General features: G+C 34.5%; 1 protein-coding gene across 2 annotated transcripts in view; it reads left to right on the forward strand.

The window, feature by feature from the left end:
- The window catches only part of LOC137625806 (uncharacterized), a 33,446-nt gene that overhangs the window by 2,848 nt on the left and 10,598 nt on the right, over positions 1–20,000 (forward strand). For both annotated transcript variants that reach the window (XM_068356687.1, XM_068356688.1), the window contains exons 2-3: positions 9,002–13,315; positions 16,831–16,997. In XM_068356687.1, coding sequence (XP_068212788.1) covers positions 9,213–13,315; positions 16,831–16,997 — 4,270 coding nt within the window. In that variant the 5' untranslated portion in view covers positions 9,002–9,212. The remainder of the gene's footprint in view (positions 1–9,001; positions 13,316–16,830; positions 16,998–20,000) is intronic.

Below are 20,000 nucleotides of genomic sequence, written 5' to 3' on the forward strand. Positions count from 1 at the left end.
TGTTAATTCCCGTCAAATAACTGATTTGTTCTTCATCCAGTCAATCATTGGTAACATTTCCTTCCCAATAATGGTTTCACAACCTCCGTGAACGTAGACCTATCCATTTTGAGGGATAATGGATATCTGAATATCTAAATTAGTTTTTCTTTTATATTATATAGATGAAAACCATTTTTGAAGGATTGGGGTAATTACTCAACCAGCTGTTTAAGTAAGTAGGAAAAAAATGAACTAGCTGATTAAGTGAATAGAAAAATGTAAATAGAAGCTTTAAGTAGCAATTGAAATGTTTGGACTTGTTTAATTACTCATCCAGCTGTTCAAGTAAGTAAAAAATATTTAACTAGCTATTTAAGTGAACAAAATAAAGTTCAACAAGTTAATAGTAGCTTTAAGTAGCAACTGAAAAGCTCGTGTAAAGATTAACGAATCCCATTTTCACATGTCAAGAATAGGGAACCCAATTTACCACGTCAAGAATAGCGAACCCAATTTTCCACATGTAAAGAATAGCGAACCCGGTGATGGTTGGGTTCGCTGATCTTGACAAGATCCGAAATAATTCTTAAATTCTAGTAGTTTTCTCCTGTGGACTCGAGAACGCATAGAATAATAGATGTGTTATTTTGTAATCAATTTGTGTAACGAGCTTCCTAATCAAATGGTTGAATAGGTGAGCATGTCAAGTTTAATCATCAGCATCATCATCATCATCATCTCCCCCTACGCTTATTGACGCCAAGGCCATCGATTAGATTTCTCCAGTCGTCTCTATTTTGAGCTTTTAATTCAATGCTTCTCCATCCATCATCTACTTCACGCTTCATAGTCCTCCACCATGTAGGGCTGGGTCCTCCAACTCTTCTAGTGCCTTGTGTAGCCCAGTTTTTTTTTACGTAAATCTGTTAATTTTTCATAGTTATTTATCTTTCTTTGGTCTATATTTAGTTATTCCTTTGCTGTTTTATGGCTTACCTCCATTTCTTTTCTTGAATGTGCCAGCTCTGTAGGAGTAGAGTTTGACCCATTGGGCAGGTTAATTTCCTTTTGAAAATAATTTTCTTCCCTATTATTATTATCATTACTTACTTACTTACTTACTTACTTACTTACTTACTAAGCTACAACCCTAGTTGGAAAAGCAGGATGCTTTAAGCCCAAGGGTTCCAACAGGGAAAATAGCCCAGTGAAGACAAGAAACAAGGAAATATGAAATATCTTAAGAACAGTAACAACATTGAAATAAATATCTGCTATATAACCTATAAAAATTTTAACAAAACAAGAGGAAGAGAAAAAAGATAGCATAGCGCACCCAAGTGTACCTTCAAGCAAGAGAACTCTACTCCCAGACAGTTGAAGGCCATGGTACAGAGGCTATGGCACTACTCAAGACTAGAGAACAATAGTAGGATTTTGGTGTGTCCAAGAAGAGCTGCTTACCATAGCTAAAGATTCTTTTCTACCCTAACCAAGAGTGGCCACTGAACAATTACAGTGCAGTAATCCCTTGGGTAAACGAAGAATTTGGTAGCCTTGACCTTGAACCAGTCAGGTATTCCTACTACTGTAGTGCTGTATCATTAATCATAATGATAACAATAAAGGCAATGACAAAGATAACAATACTGTATGCAGGGTTTAAATTTTCAAGGTAATTACCTTAGTTTGCAGTAATTTTCATGATTTCAAGGTAATTTTTCAGGTAATTTTACGGTAATATTGATTTTACTAGCTTCACATTTAAGAAAATTGGATTGATTGATTTAGAGTTTTCAGGCATCCCGACATTAAGAAAAGTTTTAAGGTAATCTAAGGTAAAAAGCAGCATTCAAGGTAATAGCCACATGCTCAAGTTTAAACCCTGATCGTATGACAAAAATTCTTCAGGAGAAAACCTTTTAAGGTAGAGACCTATAAAGACCAAACCACAAAGGATGAAAATCCTTCAAGAGTATACCTGCTGAAATTAGATAAAAAGATTAAACTTGCCTGTCTGAGCCTCTACAGACGAAAGGGTGCTCATAACTCAAAGAAAGAAAACCACAATGGTGATAAACCGATACTGCTTTAGATATAAACACTTGAAGACATAAAGATGTTAGAATTATCCAACTCAAATCAATTATATTTCAACTTACCTGCACCATCTTGAAAAAGAACACCCGTTCTTTTGTACGACGGGTACTGCAAGACTCCCAACTCCTTGTCGGACCCGAACAACGTTGAAAAATAAAGACGGGAAAACAAAACTGTTTCCTTATAAGGAATATATTTCACGTTAAATTAATTAATTCAATTAGAATACAAAAAGGGGAAAGTTAAGAATTTACATTTAATAATTAACAAACGGCAATCATTCAGTTTACTTTCCATCCATAAACGAACACCGAAAATGGGGACAAAAAGTAAGAAACAAACGAACTAGTCAATTCGACTATTCTCCCACGAATGAAATTACCATTCGCCAATCAACTATTTCTACAAAGATTCTCAGAAAAAACCATCTTGGACTACAACTCCTAAGAGGTAAGACCTGCTTGGAAAGTGGACAAAACCCTTATGAAAAGGCAAAGATACTCTATTTAACTAAGATACCATGAATGAGGGGAAACAATCTGCAATTTATGTAATGATAATCACAAATGTAAGTTATATGTTTAATTGTATGCTATTGGAAGCTAGAATTGAAACGAAGTACCTCATTACTAATGGATCCTCTATCGTGTAAATTTCTCAAAATTTCAGTTTTCCAACAACAAACACTCCCATGTACACAACTATGTTTCCTCATTAATTTTCGCTTAATTTCCTTTTCCCAATAAGGGAAAGACCAGGTTTCAGAAAATTAAATCAAGGCCGACAAGAGTAAAAAAGGAGAAAGAAAAAACATCACATCTTATACAGATTTTCAAGATATCAGGGGGAAACGGAACTAAAATGAATAGAAAATTGAAAAGATGATTGCGTTTGCATGACTTTTATTTGATTTATTTGTATTTGTATTCAAACTTTTAGCAAATGTTCTTATGTTGAACAGGCTGACATAAGTCTCTTTTTAAAGTTTATATATGAGAGATCTGTTCTAATGTTGTTTCGGTTCTTCAAATTTCCTCACAACTTCTCATATAGTTTATTTATTTCCTTATTTCCTTTCCTCACTCGTCTATGTTTCCCTGTTGGGGCCCTTGGGCTTACAGCTCTTTTCTTTTCCTACTAGGGTTGTGCAACAGGGAAGATAGACCGGTGAGGAAAGGAAACAATGAAAAATGAAATATTTTAAGAACATTAACGTTAAAATAAATACTTCCTCTATAAACTATAAAAACTTTAACAATACAAGAGGACGAGAAATTAGATAGAATAGTGTGCCCGAGTGTACCCTCAAGAATGTAATAATAATAATAATAATAAAAATAATAATAATAATAATAATAATAATAATAATAATAATAATAATAATAATAGTAGTAGTAGTAGTAGTAGTAAAGATTAGTGGCTAAATCCCATTTGAGGGCTTGGTGAACAGGTTACCAACAGACAGGCAATATAGGAAGGAAAAATGCATCCTTCTTCGTAGCCTAAAAACAAAGCATAGTATCTATATGGTTAAGAAACGGTTGCTATTCGTATGATTGTTATACTAATTTATGGAAGAATTTGATACATGAATAATTAGGTATCTAAAAGAGTCATGAGATTTAGTTGAAAACTTTTGATTTTAAGAAATTACATAACATAACAGACAGAGGAGCAAGACTGATAAAAGGTGTCCCACCTAGAGAAAGGATCACCCCTATACTAATCAATTTACACTGGCTGCCGATTAAAGCGAGAATTGAATTTAAAATATGTACAATAACCCACCAAGTTATCATAACCGGGCGTCCACAATACTTAAGAGAATTGCTACATATTGCGCAGCCAACAAATCGTGTCGACACGAGAATAGTTACAGATGGCTTCAAACTGTTGGAATCTAGATTTATGTCTACTAAGCTCCCACGAAACATTCGAATGATTGAAGACATTAAGGCTTTCAAGAGGAAACTGAAGACTTTCTTATTTTTAACAGTCATACAACAAGTAGTAGATTGGCCAGGGCACCAGCCACCCGTTGAGATACTATCGCTAGAGAGTTATGTGGTCCATTGACTGCCCAGACAGTACTACATTGGATCCTTCTCTCTAGTTACGGTTCACTTTCCCTTTGCCTACACATACATCGAATAGTCTGGCCTATTCTTGACAGATTCTCCTCTGTCCTCATTCACCTGACAACACTGAGATTACCAAACAATTCTTCTTCACCCAAGGTGTTAACTACTGCACTTTAATTGTTCAGTGGCTACTTTCGTCTTGGTAAGGGCAGAAGAGATTCTTTAGCTATGGTAAGCAGCTCTTCTAGGAGAACACTCCAAAATCAAACCATTGTTCTCTAGTCTTGGGTAGTGCTATAGCCTCTGTACCATGGTCTTCCACTGTCTTGGGTTAGAGTTCTCTTGCTTGAGGGTACACTCGGGCACACTATTCTCTCTTGTTTCTCTTCCTCTTGTTTTGTTAAAGTTTTCAAAGTTTATATAGGAAATTTTTAATTAAATGTCATTTGTTCTTAAAATATATTATTTTTCCTAGTTTCCTTTCCTCACCGGGCTATTTTGCCTGTTGAGACCCCTGGGCTTATAGCATCTTGCTTTTCCAACTAGGGTTGTAGCTTAGCAAGTAATAATAATAATAGTAATAATAATAATAATAATAATAATAATAATAATAATAATAATACTAACAGTGACGATTTAACAGTAAATGAACAATACGCGATATGAAACGTTAAATACACTGAACGAACAAGGTAATACGACAGTGGAGGTCCTGTAGAGAGTGGGATTCCCCTGCTGCATGGGATCGGAAAAGCAGCCATCAAAGTAAAGTAAGTAAGTAAGTTGCTTTAGGAAAACAACAATTATATATCGCTAGAGAGTTATGGGGCCCTCTGACTGGCTAGACAGCACTACATTGGATCCTTCTTTCTGGTTACGGCACATTTTCCCTATGCCTACACATACACCGAATAGTCTGGCATATTCTTTACAAATTCTCCTCTGTCCATATACACCTGACAACAGTGAGATTACCAAACAATTCTTCTTACCTCAAGAGGTTATCTGTAATTGTTCAGTGAATTGTATCATCCAGCTTTTCCAACTGGGGTTGTAGTTTAGCGAGTAATAAAAATTATAATGATAATTCCAGTTAAAAATTAATATTTTTCGTCAGGTTCCTGTGGTAAGTAATAAAATGAATAGGTAAGGTTTTTTTAATATTTAGAAGTAAATGGATATTGGATTTGAGAGGGAATAAGAGACTAGCTTCATGGTCATGCCATTTGGTGAAAAAAAAAAAAAAAAAAAAACTTGACAGATAGTTTCCCCATTTGAAATTTAAATAAAACTTATTTCGACCTCACAGAAAAGAAGAAAAAAAAACAGATAGCTTCCTCATTAGAAATAACAATAAAAATATTCTAATTTAACAGGAAGCAAGAAAATATTAGTATTAATAGTGGTGTGTTAGAAGGAATAATGAGTCTTTGTAACGGCTCGGTATCTTTTTTATCAAGATTCATTCATTGTCTCATTCACAGCATCTGAATAGGGATATGATCGCTTCCCTCTCCTATTCCTCTAATTATTCTGCATTACATTTCTCTTGTAGTTTATTTATTGCCTCGTTTCTATTCCTCACTGGGTTATTATTCTCTTTTGGAGTCCTTAGGTTAATAGCATCTTGCTTTTCCAACTAGGGTTATAGCTTAGCTTGTAATAATAATAATAATAATAATAATAATAATAAAAAGAAGAAGAATAAGAAGAATAAACCTCTTTTATCATCACTTTTATCCCATTGATCCCAGTGACTGACCGGACAACCTTGAAAGGAACACTTATTTTCTTGACTCGAACTAACAAAAAAAAAAAAAAAAAAAAAAAAAACTGGGCATACCGCCAAGAACCAAAGTTGCCAAGTTGGCCTATTTCGGCCCATAAACTCCAAATTTGTGCCTTTTTTGTGCTAGATACCTAAATTTGACCTTTTTGAAATTGGTTAGCCTTAAAAACTATATTTTCGGCATTTTTCTACTGTCTCATTTGGAAAACCTGGCAACCCTTGGCTAGAACCGCGGCCAGGCAGCGAATTTCTTCTTCCCAGTTTAGTTTGGGGGCGGTGGTGGGGGTGGGGGTGGGGTGGCCGCTGACTTCGTCATCTGGGAGAACAGCAAACAGATTTGACGGGTAACTGTTTCGTTGGAGTTGTGATCAGTAATTGCCTTCTTGATGAACTAAATTGTTTCGAGATTGAATTTGAATAATTATAATAAACTTTTCACTTTAGAATTCACAAAAAGCAAAGCAGCGATGCTTAGTCTGGTTTTACAATTAGAGCGTGGTATGTTTGATTTCTTGAAAGGGGTATATATATATATATATATATATATATATATATATATATATATATATATATATATATATATATATATATATATTTATTTATTTATTTACGGTATTTATTTCCCTATTTACTTTCCTCACTGGGCTATTTTTCCCTGTTGGAGCCCTTGGGTAAAAGCATCTTGCTTTTCCAACTAGTGTTATAGCCTAGCTTGTAATAATAATAATCATAATAATAATAATAATAATAATAATAATAAATAGAGACTAAAGAAAATATTTTAATTGATATCTTTTAGAGGTAGGAAGTACTAGGTACCGAAGAATACATAACATTCCTAAATCTTAATCATGCTTTCATAGTCGCCACCGAGAACAAGAACCTGTTACGTTGTTACCCTGTAAATCCTGTCCACCCTCCCACTTTCCCTAACTTCCCAGTTAAGAATCATGAGGAAGAGTTGGAAGACCCAGGCCTACATGGCTGAGGACTATGAAGCGTGAAGTAGGAGATGATGAATGGAGAAGTATTGATGTTTTAGCCCTTGTTTGCGTTTGTTTGTGTGTGCGCGTTTGTTTGTGTACAGCTTCCTGGCCAAAATTTTAATCGTAGAGTAATGAAACTTCCAAGGAATAACTGTTATGTAAAAAGCTAAAAATTATTAAATTTTGGAAGGTTAATGTCACGGGCAAGCAAAATGTCCAATTTACATAATCAGCCATAAGTTTGGACATCATTGTAACAGAGTCTTGGTTCATATTTGAGTGTACGAAAATCCACGCCAATTAAGGCATGTTAAGGTCAAAGATCAAGGTCAAGGTCGAGCAAAAAGTCGAGAAATAAGCTGCCGCGGCAGAGGTCTGCCCTCTACTGAGTGCCCCTCTAGATGAAGGTGTTTTGATGTTCGTCTCTTTCGGAACTTTTAGAATTCCTAAGATTCACGACGAGAAAACACCAAGTTTGAATGAACATAGACATAGAAACTGCATCACTAATATAAAGTAAAACCAATTAAAGTATTAACACAAAGGTAGAAGAGCTGAGAAGAGTAACTTTAGATTCAGACATACAGAGACAGAGGGGGTGGGGTTAGATGGAGAGGGAGGGGAAGATCTAAAAGAAAACACTGGTTCAGTGGGTCCTCTCCCATTCTGTCAAGTTAACCAGGGCTAAACTCTGGATCCTGGGATAAACTATAGACTCAGGCCTAGGAGTCCTGTGGTTCTAGAATTTGGAGAGCAACTGCGTTGTGTTCTTCATTCCAATGCCTATTCTAAAGACAATAGGTTAGATCCTTTGAAGCCATATTTTCACCTCTCGCTCTCTCTCTCTCTCTCTCTCTCTCTCTCTCTCTCTCTCTCTCTCTCTCTCTCTCTCTCTCTCTAAGACTTCAAAGAATCAACCTCTTTATACTCATAAACTGAAGGCTTGTCATTAGTATAACAAAATCTCTCTATACACTCAGGGCCACTTACTATAGGCTATCTTATAAGAAACTTAAGTGCTTGCTGGATGTTTAGGATATTTCTCCTTCAGTATCTTTCTAGGACCTCCTCTCCAATGTCTTAGCAGTTACTTAATAACCTTTAACTACGCTTATAAACTACTTGGAAACGTCCTTAGCATGGATGACAACAAATTATATCTGTCCTGAATGAATGCTCTTGACTCGGTCTCCTTTTTTTATCTCGCTAATGCACATCAAATAATCTATTTTTTTTTACAAAAAATACTTTTCATCTGATAGTTGCTTTCTTTTTTCTCTTTTCTATTATCCTAGAGCTCCAAACACTCCCTTTGACCTAAATGATTGAATATTTTCTACATTTTCCATGTATATGTTAATTCGCTATATAAAATGATTAAACTCGCTGCAGAGATTTTGAGCGAGATAAGCCCCACCCCTAATGACGTCATAACCAATCGTATTGTTTCCCGCGTTAACAGCGGTCTCAACATATGGGACACAACGTGATTGGCTATGGCGTCATCGGGAAGGGTGTGGTTGGCTTATTTCGGCCGGAATCTTTGTGGCGACTATAGTAGTATGAAACCATATATGACCGTGTCTATATCCTTCAAAAAATGACATTATCATTGAATAGCTAATCTCTAATCTCTCTATTGCAGTAAAGGAGATCATTGGAAAAATAGATAAATCCAATTAAGAAATATATTTTTTTGGATGATTTTCACATTTCATCAGTTTTAGTCATCATAACTTACTGTATTTTGATTGAATGCATGCTTATTATAATTTTTCTATCTTGAATAAACCTTATAATGTCTCATTACTGTCAAATCTTTCTTCCTTGCAGTTTGAAAAATATAAGAAAGGTCGGAATGCCTAATATTAACTGTTTTTTTAAAGTATTTCAAGTATGCTTTATTTCAGAGTTTTAATCATATTTGCAGAATCATTACGGATTTTCCATGAATAATTATAAATTTCTTATTGACTGCATTTGTGAATTGTTCATTGTTTTATTTTACTGCTCTGTTCTACGTGGATATTTGATTAATTCATGCTTGTTGCTTTTCCTTACAGGTCTTATTACATGGCAAATATTTCTGTACGACTCAAGAAACTACACACCTGTCCTGAAATGTGGATGACAAAGTGAAAGAAACCTAATCCCCGAGTCTTTGCTGATGGGCCAAGACTAGAGATGGCTCTAGGAACCAAAGATTTCACTGCAACTACAGGAATCAATCCAGCCGATAACAGAGGAGGAGGCTATTCATAGCCATCTGAAACGATGCTTTGTCAGGGGCATGTGAGTGATGGTGTACTATCATCCTCATCATCCTTAGATCACCAAACCAGTTTGACTCGACAACATGGAACTATTGAGACCCGGTCTTCCATCCACAAAAATGGTTGTAAACAAGACGTGTTACCAGAAAAGGTTGAATATTATAGATCAGAGGATAAAAAAGTAGTTCTCCAACCATGTAATGGGGGAAACTTTAATTCACAATCTCTTCAACACAAATTAAGAAGGGAAAATCCCAACGATGTGATATCAAAGTCAAAGACTCAGGAAAACTTGAAACAAACTTCATCAACATTGTCAGGTCAACAAAACAACATACCACAAGTACATGGAAATATAGAGTCGGAGTCATCCTTTCAAGAATATAGTTGTAAATATGAAGAGGTTGAAAATTGTAGATTGGATCAGAAAAAGCTAGTTTCCCAGGGATGCAACTTGGAAAACAGTCCTTCACAACTAGCTCAACATGAATTAGGGATCCAATGCCTTCAGGAGGAGAAGTCAAAATCACAGTCCCAGGATGACTTAAAAGAATCATCCTTAACATCAACAGATCATTACAACAACAGACCGCAGCAGCATGAAAATATAACATCTAAGTCATCCTTTCAAGGAAATGCTTATAAAGAAGACATGTTATCAGATGAAGAGCTTAAAGATAAATCTGAGGGGGAACAGATAGTTTTCCCATTATGTGAATTGGGAAATGGTCTTTCAGAACCACCTCAACAGGAGAGCCAAAATCAGGAGGATGTGATAAAGTCAAAGTCCTGGGACAACTTTAAAGAATCGTCATCAATATCATCAGGTCAGCAAAACAACACTCAGCAACTTGGAAGTTTAGAGACACAGTTATCCATTCAAGAATATGGTTGTCCACCAAATGTAATATCAGATGATTGCACATCAGAGCTGCAACAGAAATGCGAATTGGAAAACTTCCCACAGCCAATTCAACATGAAATAGAAAGTCAAGACCTGAAAGATTTGATATCAGAAACAAAGCCCCAAGAGGAAGTAGAAAACAAGAATTCGACGCAGATAAACGAAATTGATGAAAAGATGAATTCTTTGCTGTCACATCAAGAAACATCTGGTTGTCAAGCTAACAAACAAATTCAAGAGGAAGAAGATGACAATTCTCAAGATCTTATGAAAGGAAATAATACCATGTCGCCAACAATTCAAAGGCAAGCAACAAAAGAAAACAAGTTACTACCATCACAAATTATTTATCAGCAAACCCAAGGAGACTCCTCTCAGAAACAGTCCCTTACTATGCAGACTGAGCCAAAGAGTAATCCTTCCAACTCATCACATCACACCACTGAAGAGCGAAGTGATTTATCGCTGGACCCAGAGGAAGGCAACCAGTTGGAGAACGTGAATGATGAGGAGCCAAGATACAATTTGGAAAATGATGACCTATCACTGTTTAATGAAGTTGATCAACGGACACTCCGTCTTCTGAAAATAAATGACTCTATAAACTGCAAAGTAATGCATAAAATACTAACCTGGGGCACTAAAGACAAAGATCCCGGAATGGGTTTTGATGAGTATTTACTTCAAGTGAAAAAGATCCCACATAATATTTTCAAGATAAGATTCACTAATAAACAGAAAGAAAAAATGTCCAAAGACCCATCAGGGTCTATTTTTGATGTAACACTTCTTTATTTGTGCATCAAAAATGCTTGCGATGGCATAGCTCCCTCAAAATCAGATTTATGGTATACAAGAGGTGACACTCTTGAGCAGACACTGTCCTATTTGAAAACATTCAGAAATAACTTGTGTCATGATAAAATACGTTTAGAACGCTGTGAATTTACGCAAGAAACAGAGAGCTTACGAGATAATCTGGAGAAATGCTTAAGACTTGCAGGTGAGAAATATTCAATCGAAAGGTCAGAGATAGAAAGACTTGTCTGTGAAGTAAACAATGATATCAGCAGATTTCGAGTTGCACCTATAGCAGCATTTGATATTAAAAGTTATGACAATACACCACTGTTCCGAGAACAACTTAATCTTCTGCTGAAATTTGGAAAGGAAGAGATCGTTGATGGATACAATAAATTCTGTGATTTTAATCCTGTAACATTTATGACTGGTAAAGAATTTAGTCTAAATATCGGGACAGTATTCACACAAATTGAACTTGTCAATGACATGAAGACACCCTCTGATGAAACAGAATGCCAAACCATAGAGTATGAGAAATTATTAGCATATGATTGCAAAACAGAGAATGGATTAAATAAGATTAGGCTCATTGAAGGTCCCGCAGGCTCTGGGAAATCAACCTTAACCAGGAAAATGATAGCAGACTGGGTGTCTGATAATGGAACTATGGAAACCCTTTTATCCTTTGACTTTTTATTATATATGGAATGTAGAGACATGGCTAATAATTCTTTTCACGATTTCTTAACATCCTTAATGCCAAAAACTTCAAGGAGATTTAGAGAAAATGACATGGTTAAATGCATATTAGCACTGAAGCTGCTTATCGTTATTGATGGCATTGATGAAATGAATAAGTCATCACATCGATTGTTTAAAGAGATTTTAGATCTAAAGAAAAATCATGACATTTCCCTTTTCTGTACCACGAGACCTGAGAAAATTGAGGATTGTTTCAAAATGATAGCTAGCGGGGAAGAAACCACTTACTTGAAGATTACGGGCATTCCTTTAAATCGAAGGGAGGAGTTTGCATCCAAGTATCACGAAGAACTCCGAAGGATAGGTAAAAGCCAACAAGAAACACGAGGGCTAGTCAACTATTTAGAAACAACTCAACGTCATTTGCAAGACCACTTACGATTGCCTCTCAATCTTGTATTGCTAACTATTTTGTGGTCCATCGCACCAGGGAAGATCAATTGTGTCACTACAGCAACGGAGCTCTATCATGAAATTCACATGCAGACTGTAGAAAAACTTTTGCTAAGACTCAAATCCAAAGAAATTACACAACACTTGAGTGTACATGACCTTCAGTGTAAAGTTGAATCGTTTGTAGTTAAGCTCTGCAAACAGGCCTTAGTTGGACTGAAGAATGATGAGATTAGGTTATCAGATGAGTCAATTTCATCACTCAAAAATATTTGTGCTCAGGTAGGTGTACCTCATGAGGAGTCCCTTGGAGCATTTCTAGTTCACAAGATCATGTGGACATTAACTGGTTTGCGATACAAAATCAATTATCCACATAAGGGTATCCAGGAGTTTTTGGGTGCATTGTTCATAATATTGAAGTTAAAAGAAAAAGGGGTTCAACTTGATATTAAATGTTTGATTAAGTCAGATTTGCACCAAATTTTCTCTGAATTTGGATCTCTATCTCTATCCTCCTTAGTTAATAATGCAACTCCCTCTCAATGGTATTGTAGCAGTATCCTTCAAAATCAATTCCAAAGAGTACGTAGAATGTTCAATGAGGTCTTTTGTGGATGGAGCGATGAATCGGTCTATCACACTGGTAGAACACCACTAGTTAGGAGAATTAGAAATAGCTTAAATTCATCACTCATGGATTTACTTAATGGATTAACATCCTCCACAGTTATCATGGACATCCTTAAAGATTTGTATGAGGATGAGGAGCAAATTGATTATTACAAATTCAAAAATACCTTTGTCCATCTGACTGGACTTCTACACCTGACAAGCAGGACCAACATCAGTAGACCGCTCATTGAAGAGCTCGTGAAAATCCTTCAAAAAACAGGAATCAAGAAGAGAGAAGAATGGCTAGATCTCATTTCTAATGTCAAGTGTGCTGACATCGTGGCTGATGTCATTGCAGAAAGAATTCCCAGCATAATCACTGATAATATAACCATAAAGGACTCTAGAGTGTACTCTTATCTTAGCCTTTTCAAGAAGAAATGTCCAGATTCTCTGAAAGTGGACATCACTGCTACACCTGGAGATATCCCACTCTTGGAGAATCTTCTTTGCTTACTAAGTGAGCACTTGTGTGAGGTTACAAGCTTGGAGTTCCATGATGAATTCCAATATCCATCACATATCGCAAGTTCTATGGACTGGGCTGTGCAACAGATTTTCCAAGAGTAAGAATAACATACTTTTTTTTCTTTTGATTCATTTTCTTAATTGCCTTTTCAACAGAACAGGTTCGAAGATATAAGCATCTGGTGCTTATTTCTATATTTTCATTAGCTTATACGTTCGTCAGTACAGCATGAAATTGCCTCCTTTGTACAATATTTCCAGGGTTTAAAAGTAACCTCAGCTGCAAACCGTTTTTAGCCAGATGCAAATGTTTTTTTCATTAAAGAAATGAGACAAACCTGTTTTATCTTTTTCATACGCACTACACATGCACTGGTAGCGAGTGTCAATTCGTATTACTAATCAGCTTAGATTTTTTCTGGTTTTCCTTTAATTTCGACAATGCATTGTACAAAACCTCTTTTTGGGACGTAAGCGTGCCGGCTTAGTTTGTCTTGGATCGTGATATAATTTCATTTCTAACTACGATTCTTTCAAGATATGTCTCGTGACCTTTCAGGAAATACTCTCATTCAGAATTCATATAGAGAAAGACATACTAAAATTATTGAAAGCCTCTTTAAATTTCTTGTTTTGTTTTTTTTATAAGGAAGTTTTATTTTCCTTAATATTTCAGGCTTTTATAGCATGCATTATTATTTGCACAATAAAAACTATGCAAATCTCCATTTTATAAACAGAGTTTTGCCTGTACAACTGGTTCCAAATAAACACTTATAAAAGCAGCACATTTCTAGCTGCGCTCTCCATTCTTCAGATAATCCACTTATCTATCTTTTACATGCATCTCTATGATAAAAGTATAAGCATAAGTGCAAAGAAATTTAAAAATCAAAGGCAGGACCTATCAGTCAAAATATATACGTTTCAATCCCTTGACCAGTTCACTCTGTTACCAATCTTTTCCATTCAAATGTTTGTTTCAATCCCTTGACCAATTCACTGTTACAAAGCTTTTCCATTCAAATATTGGCTTCAATCCCTTGACCAGTTTACTGTGTTACTAATCTTTTCCATTCGAACATTTGTTTTAATCCCTTGACCAGTTCACTGTGTTACCAATGTTTTCCATTCAAATATTTGTTTCAATTCCTTGACCAATTCACTGGGTTTCCAATGTTTTCCAATCAAATATATGTTTCAATCCCTTGACCAACTTACTGTGTTGATAATGTTTTCCTTTCAAATATTAGTTTCAATCTCTTGACCAATTCACTGCGTTCCAAAAATTTCCCTTCAAATATTTATGCTTAAATCCCTTGACCAGTTCACTGCGTTACCAAAGATGTCTATTCAAATATATATGTTACAATCCCTTGACCAGTTCACTGCGTTACCAAAGATTTCCATTCGAATATATATTTTTCAATCCCTTGAGCAGTTCACTGCGTTACCAAGGATTTCCATTCAAATATATATGTTTCAATACCTTGACAAGTTCACTGCGTAACCAAAGACTTCCATTCAAATATATATGTTTCAGTCCCTTGATAAGTTCACTGTGTTACCAATGTTTTCCATTCAAATATATGTTTAAATCCCTTGATCAGTTCACTGTATTATCAATGTTTCCCATTCAAATATATATGTTTTAATCCCTTGATCAGTTCACTGTAGTACCATTCTTTCCCATTCAAATATATGTTTAAATCCCTTGATCAGTTCACTGCGTTACCAATGTTTTCCATTCAAATATATATGTTTCAATCCCTTGATCAGGTCACTGTGTTACCAAAGATTTCCATTTAAATTTATATGTTTCAATCTCTTGACCAACTTACTGTGTTAAGAATGTTCTCCATTCAAATATCAGTTTCAATCCCTTGAGCAGTTCACTGCGTTACCAAAGATTTCCATTCAAATATATATGTTACAATCCCATAATCAATTCACTCGGTTACCAAAGATATCCATTCAAATATATATATTCCAATCCCTTGATCAATTCAGTGCGTTACCAAAGATTTCCATTCAAATATATGTTTCAATCCCTTGATCAGTTCAGTGTGTTACCACTGTTTTCCATTCAAATATATATGTTTCAGTCCCTTAATAAGTTAACTAAGTTCCCAAAGTTTTCCATTTGAATAAATATGTTTCAATCCCTTGATCAGTGCACTGTTATCAAAGATTTTCATTCAAATATATATGTTTCGATCCCTTAATAAGTTCACTGTGTTACCAAAGTTTTCCGTTCAAATATATATGTTTCGATCCCTTGATAAGTTCACTGTGTTACCAAAGTCTTCCATCTGAATATGTATGTTTCAATCCCTTAATAAGTTCAATTTGTTACCAAAGTTTTTCATTTGGATATATGTTTCAATCCCTTGATCAGTTCACTGTGTTACCAATGTTTTCCATTCAAATATTAGTTTCAATCCATTGACCAGTTCAATGTGTTACCAAAGTTTTCCATTCAAATATATATGTTTCAATTCCTTAATAAGTTTACTGTGTTACCAATGTTTTCCATTTGAATATATATGTTTCAATTCCTTGACCAGTTTACTGTGTTATCAATGTTTTCCATTCAAATATTGGTTTCAATCGCTTGACCAATTCACTCTGCTACCAATGTTTTCTATTCAAATATTTATGTCTCAATCCCTAGACCAATTCACTGTGCTACCAATGTTTTCCATTCAAATATTTATGTTTCAATCTCATGACCAATTCACTGTGCTACCAATGTTTTCCATTCAAATATTTGTTTCAATCCCTTGACCAATTCACTCTGCTACCAATGTTTTCCATTCAAATATGTTTCAATCCCTTGACCAGTTCACTCTGCTACCAATGTTTTCCATTCAAATATTTATGTTTCAATCCGTTGATCAGTTCGCTGTGTTACCAATGTTTTCCATTCAAATATTGGTTTCAATCGCTTGACCAATTCACTGTGCTACCAATGGTTTCCATTCAAATATTTATGTTTTAATCCCTTGACCAATTCACTGTGCTACCAATGTTTTCCATTCAAATATTTATGTTTCAATCCCTTGACCAATTCACTGTGCTACCAATGTTTTCCATTCAAATATTTGTTTCAATCCCTTGACCAATTCACTGTGCTACCAATGTTTTTCTTTCAAATATTTATGTTTCCATCCCTTGACCAGTTCACTCTGCTACCAATGTTTTCCATTCAAATATTTATGTTTCAATCCCTTGATCAGTTCACTGTGTTACCAATGTTTTCCATTCAAATACTGGTTTCAATCGCTTGACCAATTCACTGTGCTACCAATGTTTTCCATTCAAATATTTATGTTTTAATCCCTTGACCAATTCACTGTGCTACCAATGTTTTCCATTCAAATATTTGTTTCAATCCCTTGACCAGTTCACTGTGCTACCAATGTTTTCCATTCAAATATTTATGTTTTAATCCCTTGACCAATTCACTGTGCTACCAATGTTTTCCATTCAAATATTTGTTTCAATCCCTTGACCAATTCACTGTGCTACCAATGTTTTTCTTTCAAATATTTATGTTTCAATCCCTTGACCAGTTCACTGTGTTACCAACGTTTCCCATTTGTCATTTCAGCTGTAAAGTAACAAGTTACAGAGGTGCCATTAGTCAACGTTTTCCCGCAAGCATTCCCTCTTCACTCCAAAGATTACGGACTGGCATTGCAAAGGTTGAAGAATATGAAGTTCTGAAAAGGCTTTTGGCTCCGACACCCACATCAATACCGCCTGTTAAACGGTTAGGTGAGCTTTCACACCACCCAGCCGTATCTCCCTTTTAATTACATCTTGATTAAAGTGCATCATATAGCAGTATGTGTGTGTGTTTGTGTGTGTGTGTATGTATGTGTGTGTAAATATCCGCTCTCTTATTTATATGTGTGTATATATATATATATATATATATATATATATATATATATATATATATATATATATATATATATATATATATGCGCGTGTGTGTGAAAATATATACATAGATTCATATTGAAATGGTTATACACAAATCCAGTTTAATGTCGATTTTACCCAAATCTTGGGAATAACATTTCCAGAGGGGGTTCATGTACTGAACCTTCAAACGATGACACCTTTGAATCAATGCAGAACCATAATGTTCATTTGAGTTAATTCGACATTAAGAAACGTTTCTTGGCAAACATTTAAAAATATGCAAGATATTAATGAAATTTAATCTTTTCAGGGAGTTAAATATAATTTATTAACGGACAAACTTCATTGCTAAAAAGAAAGTAGAAATTTGTTTTTCCATTTAGGTTTTGAGCATATCAGTAGATTCGTGAACATAAGGATATCGGGAGTTAAATGGCAGGGCAGGATTAGAAATGAAACTAAGAGAGAGATTACTCGGGTGCCATATGTGGATGAGATCATGGTGACGGGTAGATGGAGATGGTTTGGGCATGCTCTTCTCACTCCCCAAGAGAAATTAGTTCAGCAAATGTTCAGCTGGGCTCCACAAGGCACTAGAAGAATTGGAAGATCCAAGCCTACATGGCTGAGAACTATGAAGCGCGAAGTAGGAAATGATGAGTGGAGAAGAATTGAATTAAAATCTCAAGATAGAGATGACTGGCGAAATCTAATCGAGGCCCTTTGCGTCAATAAGCGTAAGAGGAGATGATGATGATATTTTCTTTGCATCCATAAGCGCATGCGTGCTCTGATGTGTGTCAATAGGTAGAAAATTAATAAGATGAGTGTTTGTGTGAATAATCTTTTCCAATGTGATTGAATCGTTTTAATGCAAAATTAGCTCATGAAAGGTTTTCTTTTTTCAGTCGTTTGATTTAATTCAAAATTAGCTCATGAAAGGTTTTCTTTTTCAGTTGTTTGTCTTAAAGCAAAAGTAGCTTATGAAAGGTTTTCCTTTTCAGTTGTTTGTTTTAATGCAAAAGTAGCTCATGAAAGGTTTTCTTTTTTCAGTTGTTTGTTTTAATATAACATTAGCTCATGAAAGGTTTTCTTTTTTCAGTTGTTTGTTTTAATACAAAATTAGCTCATGAAAGGTTTTCTTTTTCAGTTGTTTGTCTTAAAGCAAAAGTAGCTTATGAAAGGTCTTCCTTTTCAGTTGTTTGTTTTAATGCAAAAGTAGCTCATGAAAGGTTTTCTTTTTCAGTTATTTGTTTTAATACAAAAGTAGCTTATGAAATGTTTTTTTTTCAGTTGTTGGTTTTAATGCAAAAGTAGCTCATGAAAGGTTTTCTTTTTCAGTTGTTTGTTTTAATGCAAAAGTAGCTCATGAAAGGTTTTCTTTTTCAGTTGTTTGTTTTAATACAAAAGTAGCTCATGAAAGGTTTTCTTTTTCAGTTGTTTGTTTTTATGCAAAAGTAGCTCAGGAAAGGTTTTCTTTTTCAGTTGTTTGTTTTAATGCAAAATTAGCTCAAGAAAGGTTTTCTTTTTCAGTTGTTTGTCTTAATGCAAAAGTAGCTCATAAAAGGTTTTCTTTTTCAGTAGTTTGTTTTAATGCAAAAGTAGCTCATGAAAGGTTTTCTTTTTCAGTTGTTTGTTTTAATGCAAAAGTAGTTCATGAAAGGTTTTCTTTTTCAGTTGTTTGTTTTAATACAAAAGTATGTCATGAAAGGTTTTCGTTTTCAGTTGTTTGTTTTAATGCAAAAGTAGCTCATGAAAGGTTTTCTTTTTTCAGTTGTTTGTTTTAATGCAAAAGTAGCTCATGAAAGGTTTTTGTTTTCAGTTGTTTGTTTTAATGCAAAAGTAGCTCATGAAAGGTTTTCTTTTTTCAGTTGTTTATTCTAATACAAAATTAGCTCATGAAAGGTTTTCTTTTTCAGTTGTTTGTTTTAATGCAAAAGTAGCTCATGGAAGGTTTTCTTTTTTCAGTTGTTTGTTTTAATATAAAATTAGCTCATGAAAGGTTTTTCTTTTTTCAGTTGTTTGTGTTAATACAAAATTAGCTCATGAAAGGTTTTCTTTTTCAGTTGTTTGTCTTAATGTAAAAGTAGCTTATGAAAAGTTTTATTTTTCAGTTGTTTGTTTTAATGCAAAAGTAGCGCATGAAAGGTTTTCTTTTTCAGTTGTTTGTTTTAATACAAAAGTAGCTCATGAAAGGTTTTCTTTTTCAGTTGTTGGTTTTAATGCAAAAGTAGCTCAGGAAAGATTTCCTTTTTCAGTTGTTTGTTTTAATACAAAATTAGCTCATGAAAGGTTTTCTTTTTCAGTTGTTTGTTTTAAAGCAAAAGTAACTCATGAAAGGTTATCATTTTCAGTTGTTTGTTTTAATGCAAAAGTAGTTCATGAAAGGTTTTCTTTTTCAGTTGTTTGTTTTAATACAAAAGTAGCTCATGAAAGGTTTTTTTTCCAGTTGTTGGTTTTAATTCAAAAGTAGCTCATGAAAGGTTTTCTTTTTCAGTTGTTTGTTTTAATGCAAAAGTAGTTCATGAAAGGTTTTCTTTTTCAGTTGTTTGTTTTAATACAAAAGTAGCTCATGAAAGGTTTTCTTTTTCAGTTGTTTGTTTTAATGCAAAAGTAGCTCAGGAAAGATTTCCTTTTTCAGTTGTTTGTTTTAATACAAAATTAGCTCATGAAAGGTTTTCTTTTTTCAGTTGTTTGTTTTAATACAAAATTAGCTCATGAAAGGTTTTCTTTTTCAGTTGTTTGTTTTAATGCAAAAGTAGCTCATGAAAGGTTTTCTTTTTCAGTTGTTTGTTTTAATGCAAAAGTAGCTCATGAAAGGTTTTCTTTTTCAGTTGTTTGTTTTAATAC

This window comes from Palaemon carinicauda, chromosome 2, assembly GCF_036898095.1.
Source record: "Palaemon carinicauda isolate YSFRI2023 chromosome 2, ASM3689809v2, whole genome shotgun sequence".
Taxonomy (NCBI): domain Eukaryota; kingdom Metazoa; phylum Arthropoda; class Malacostraca; order Decapoda; family Palaemonidae; genus Palaemon; species Palaemon carinicauda.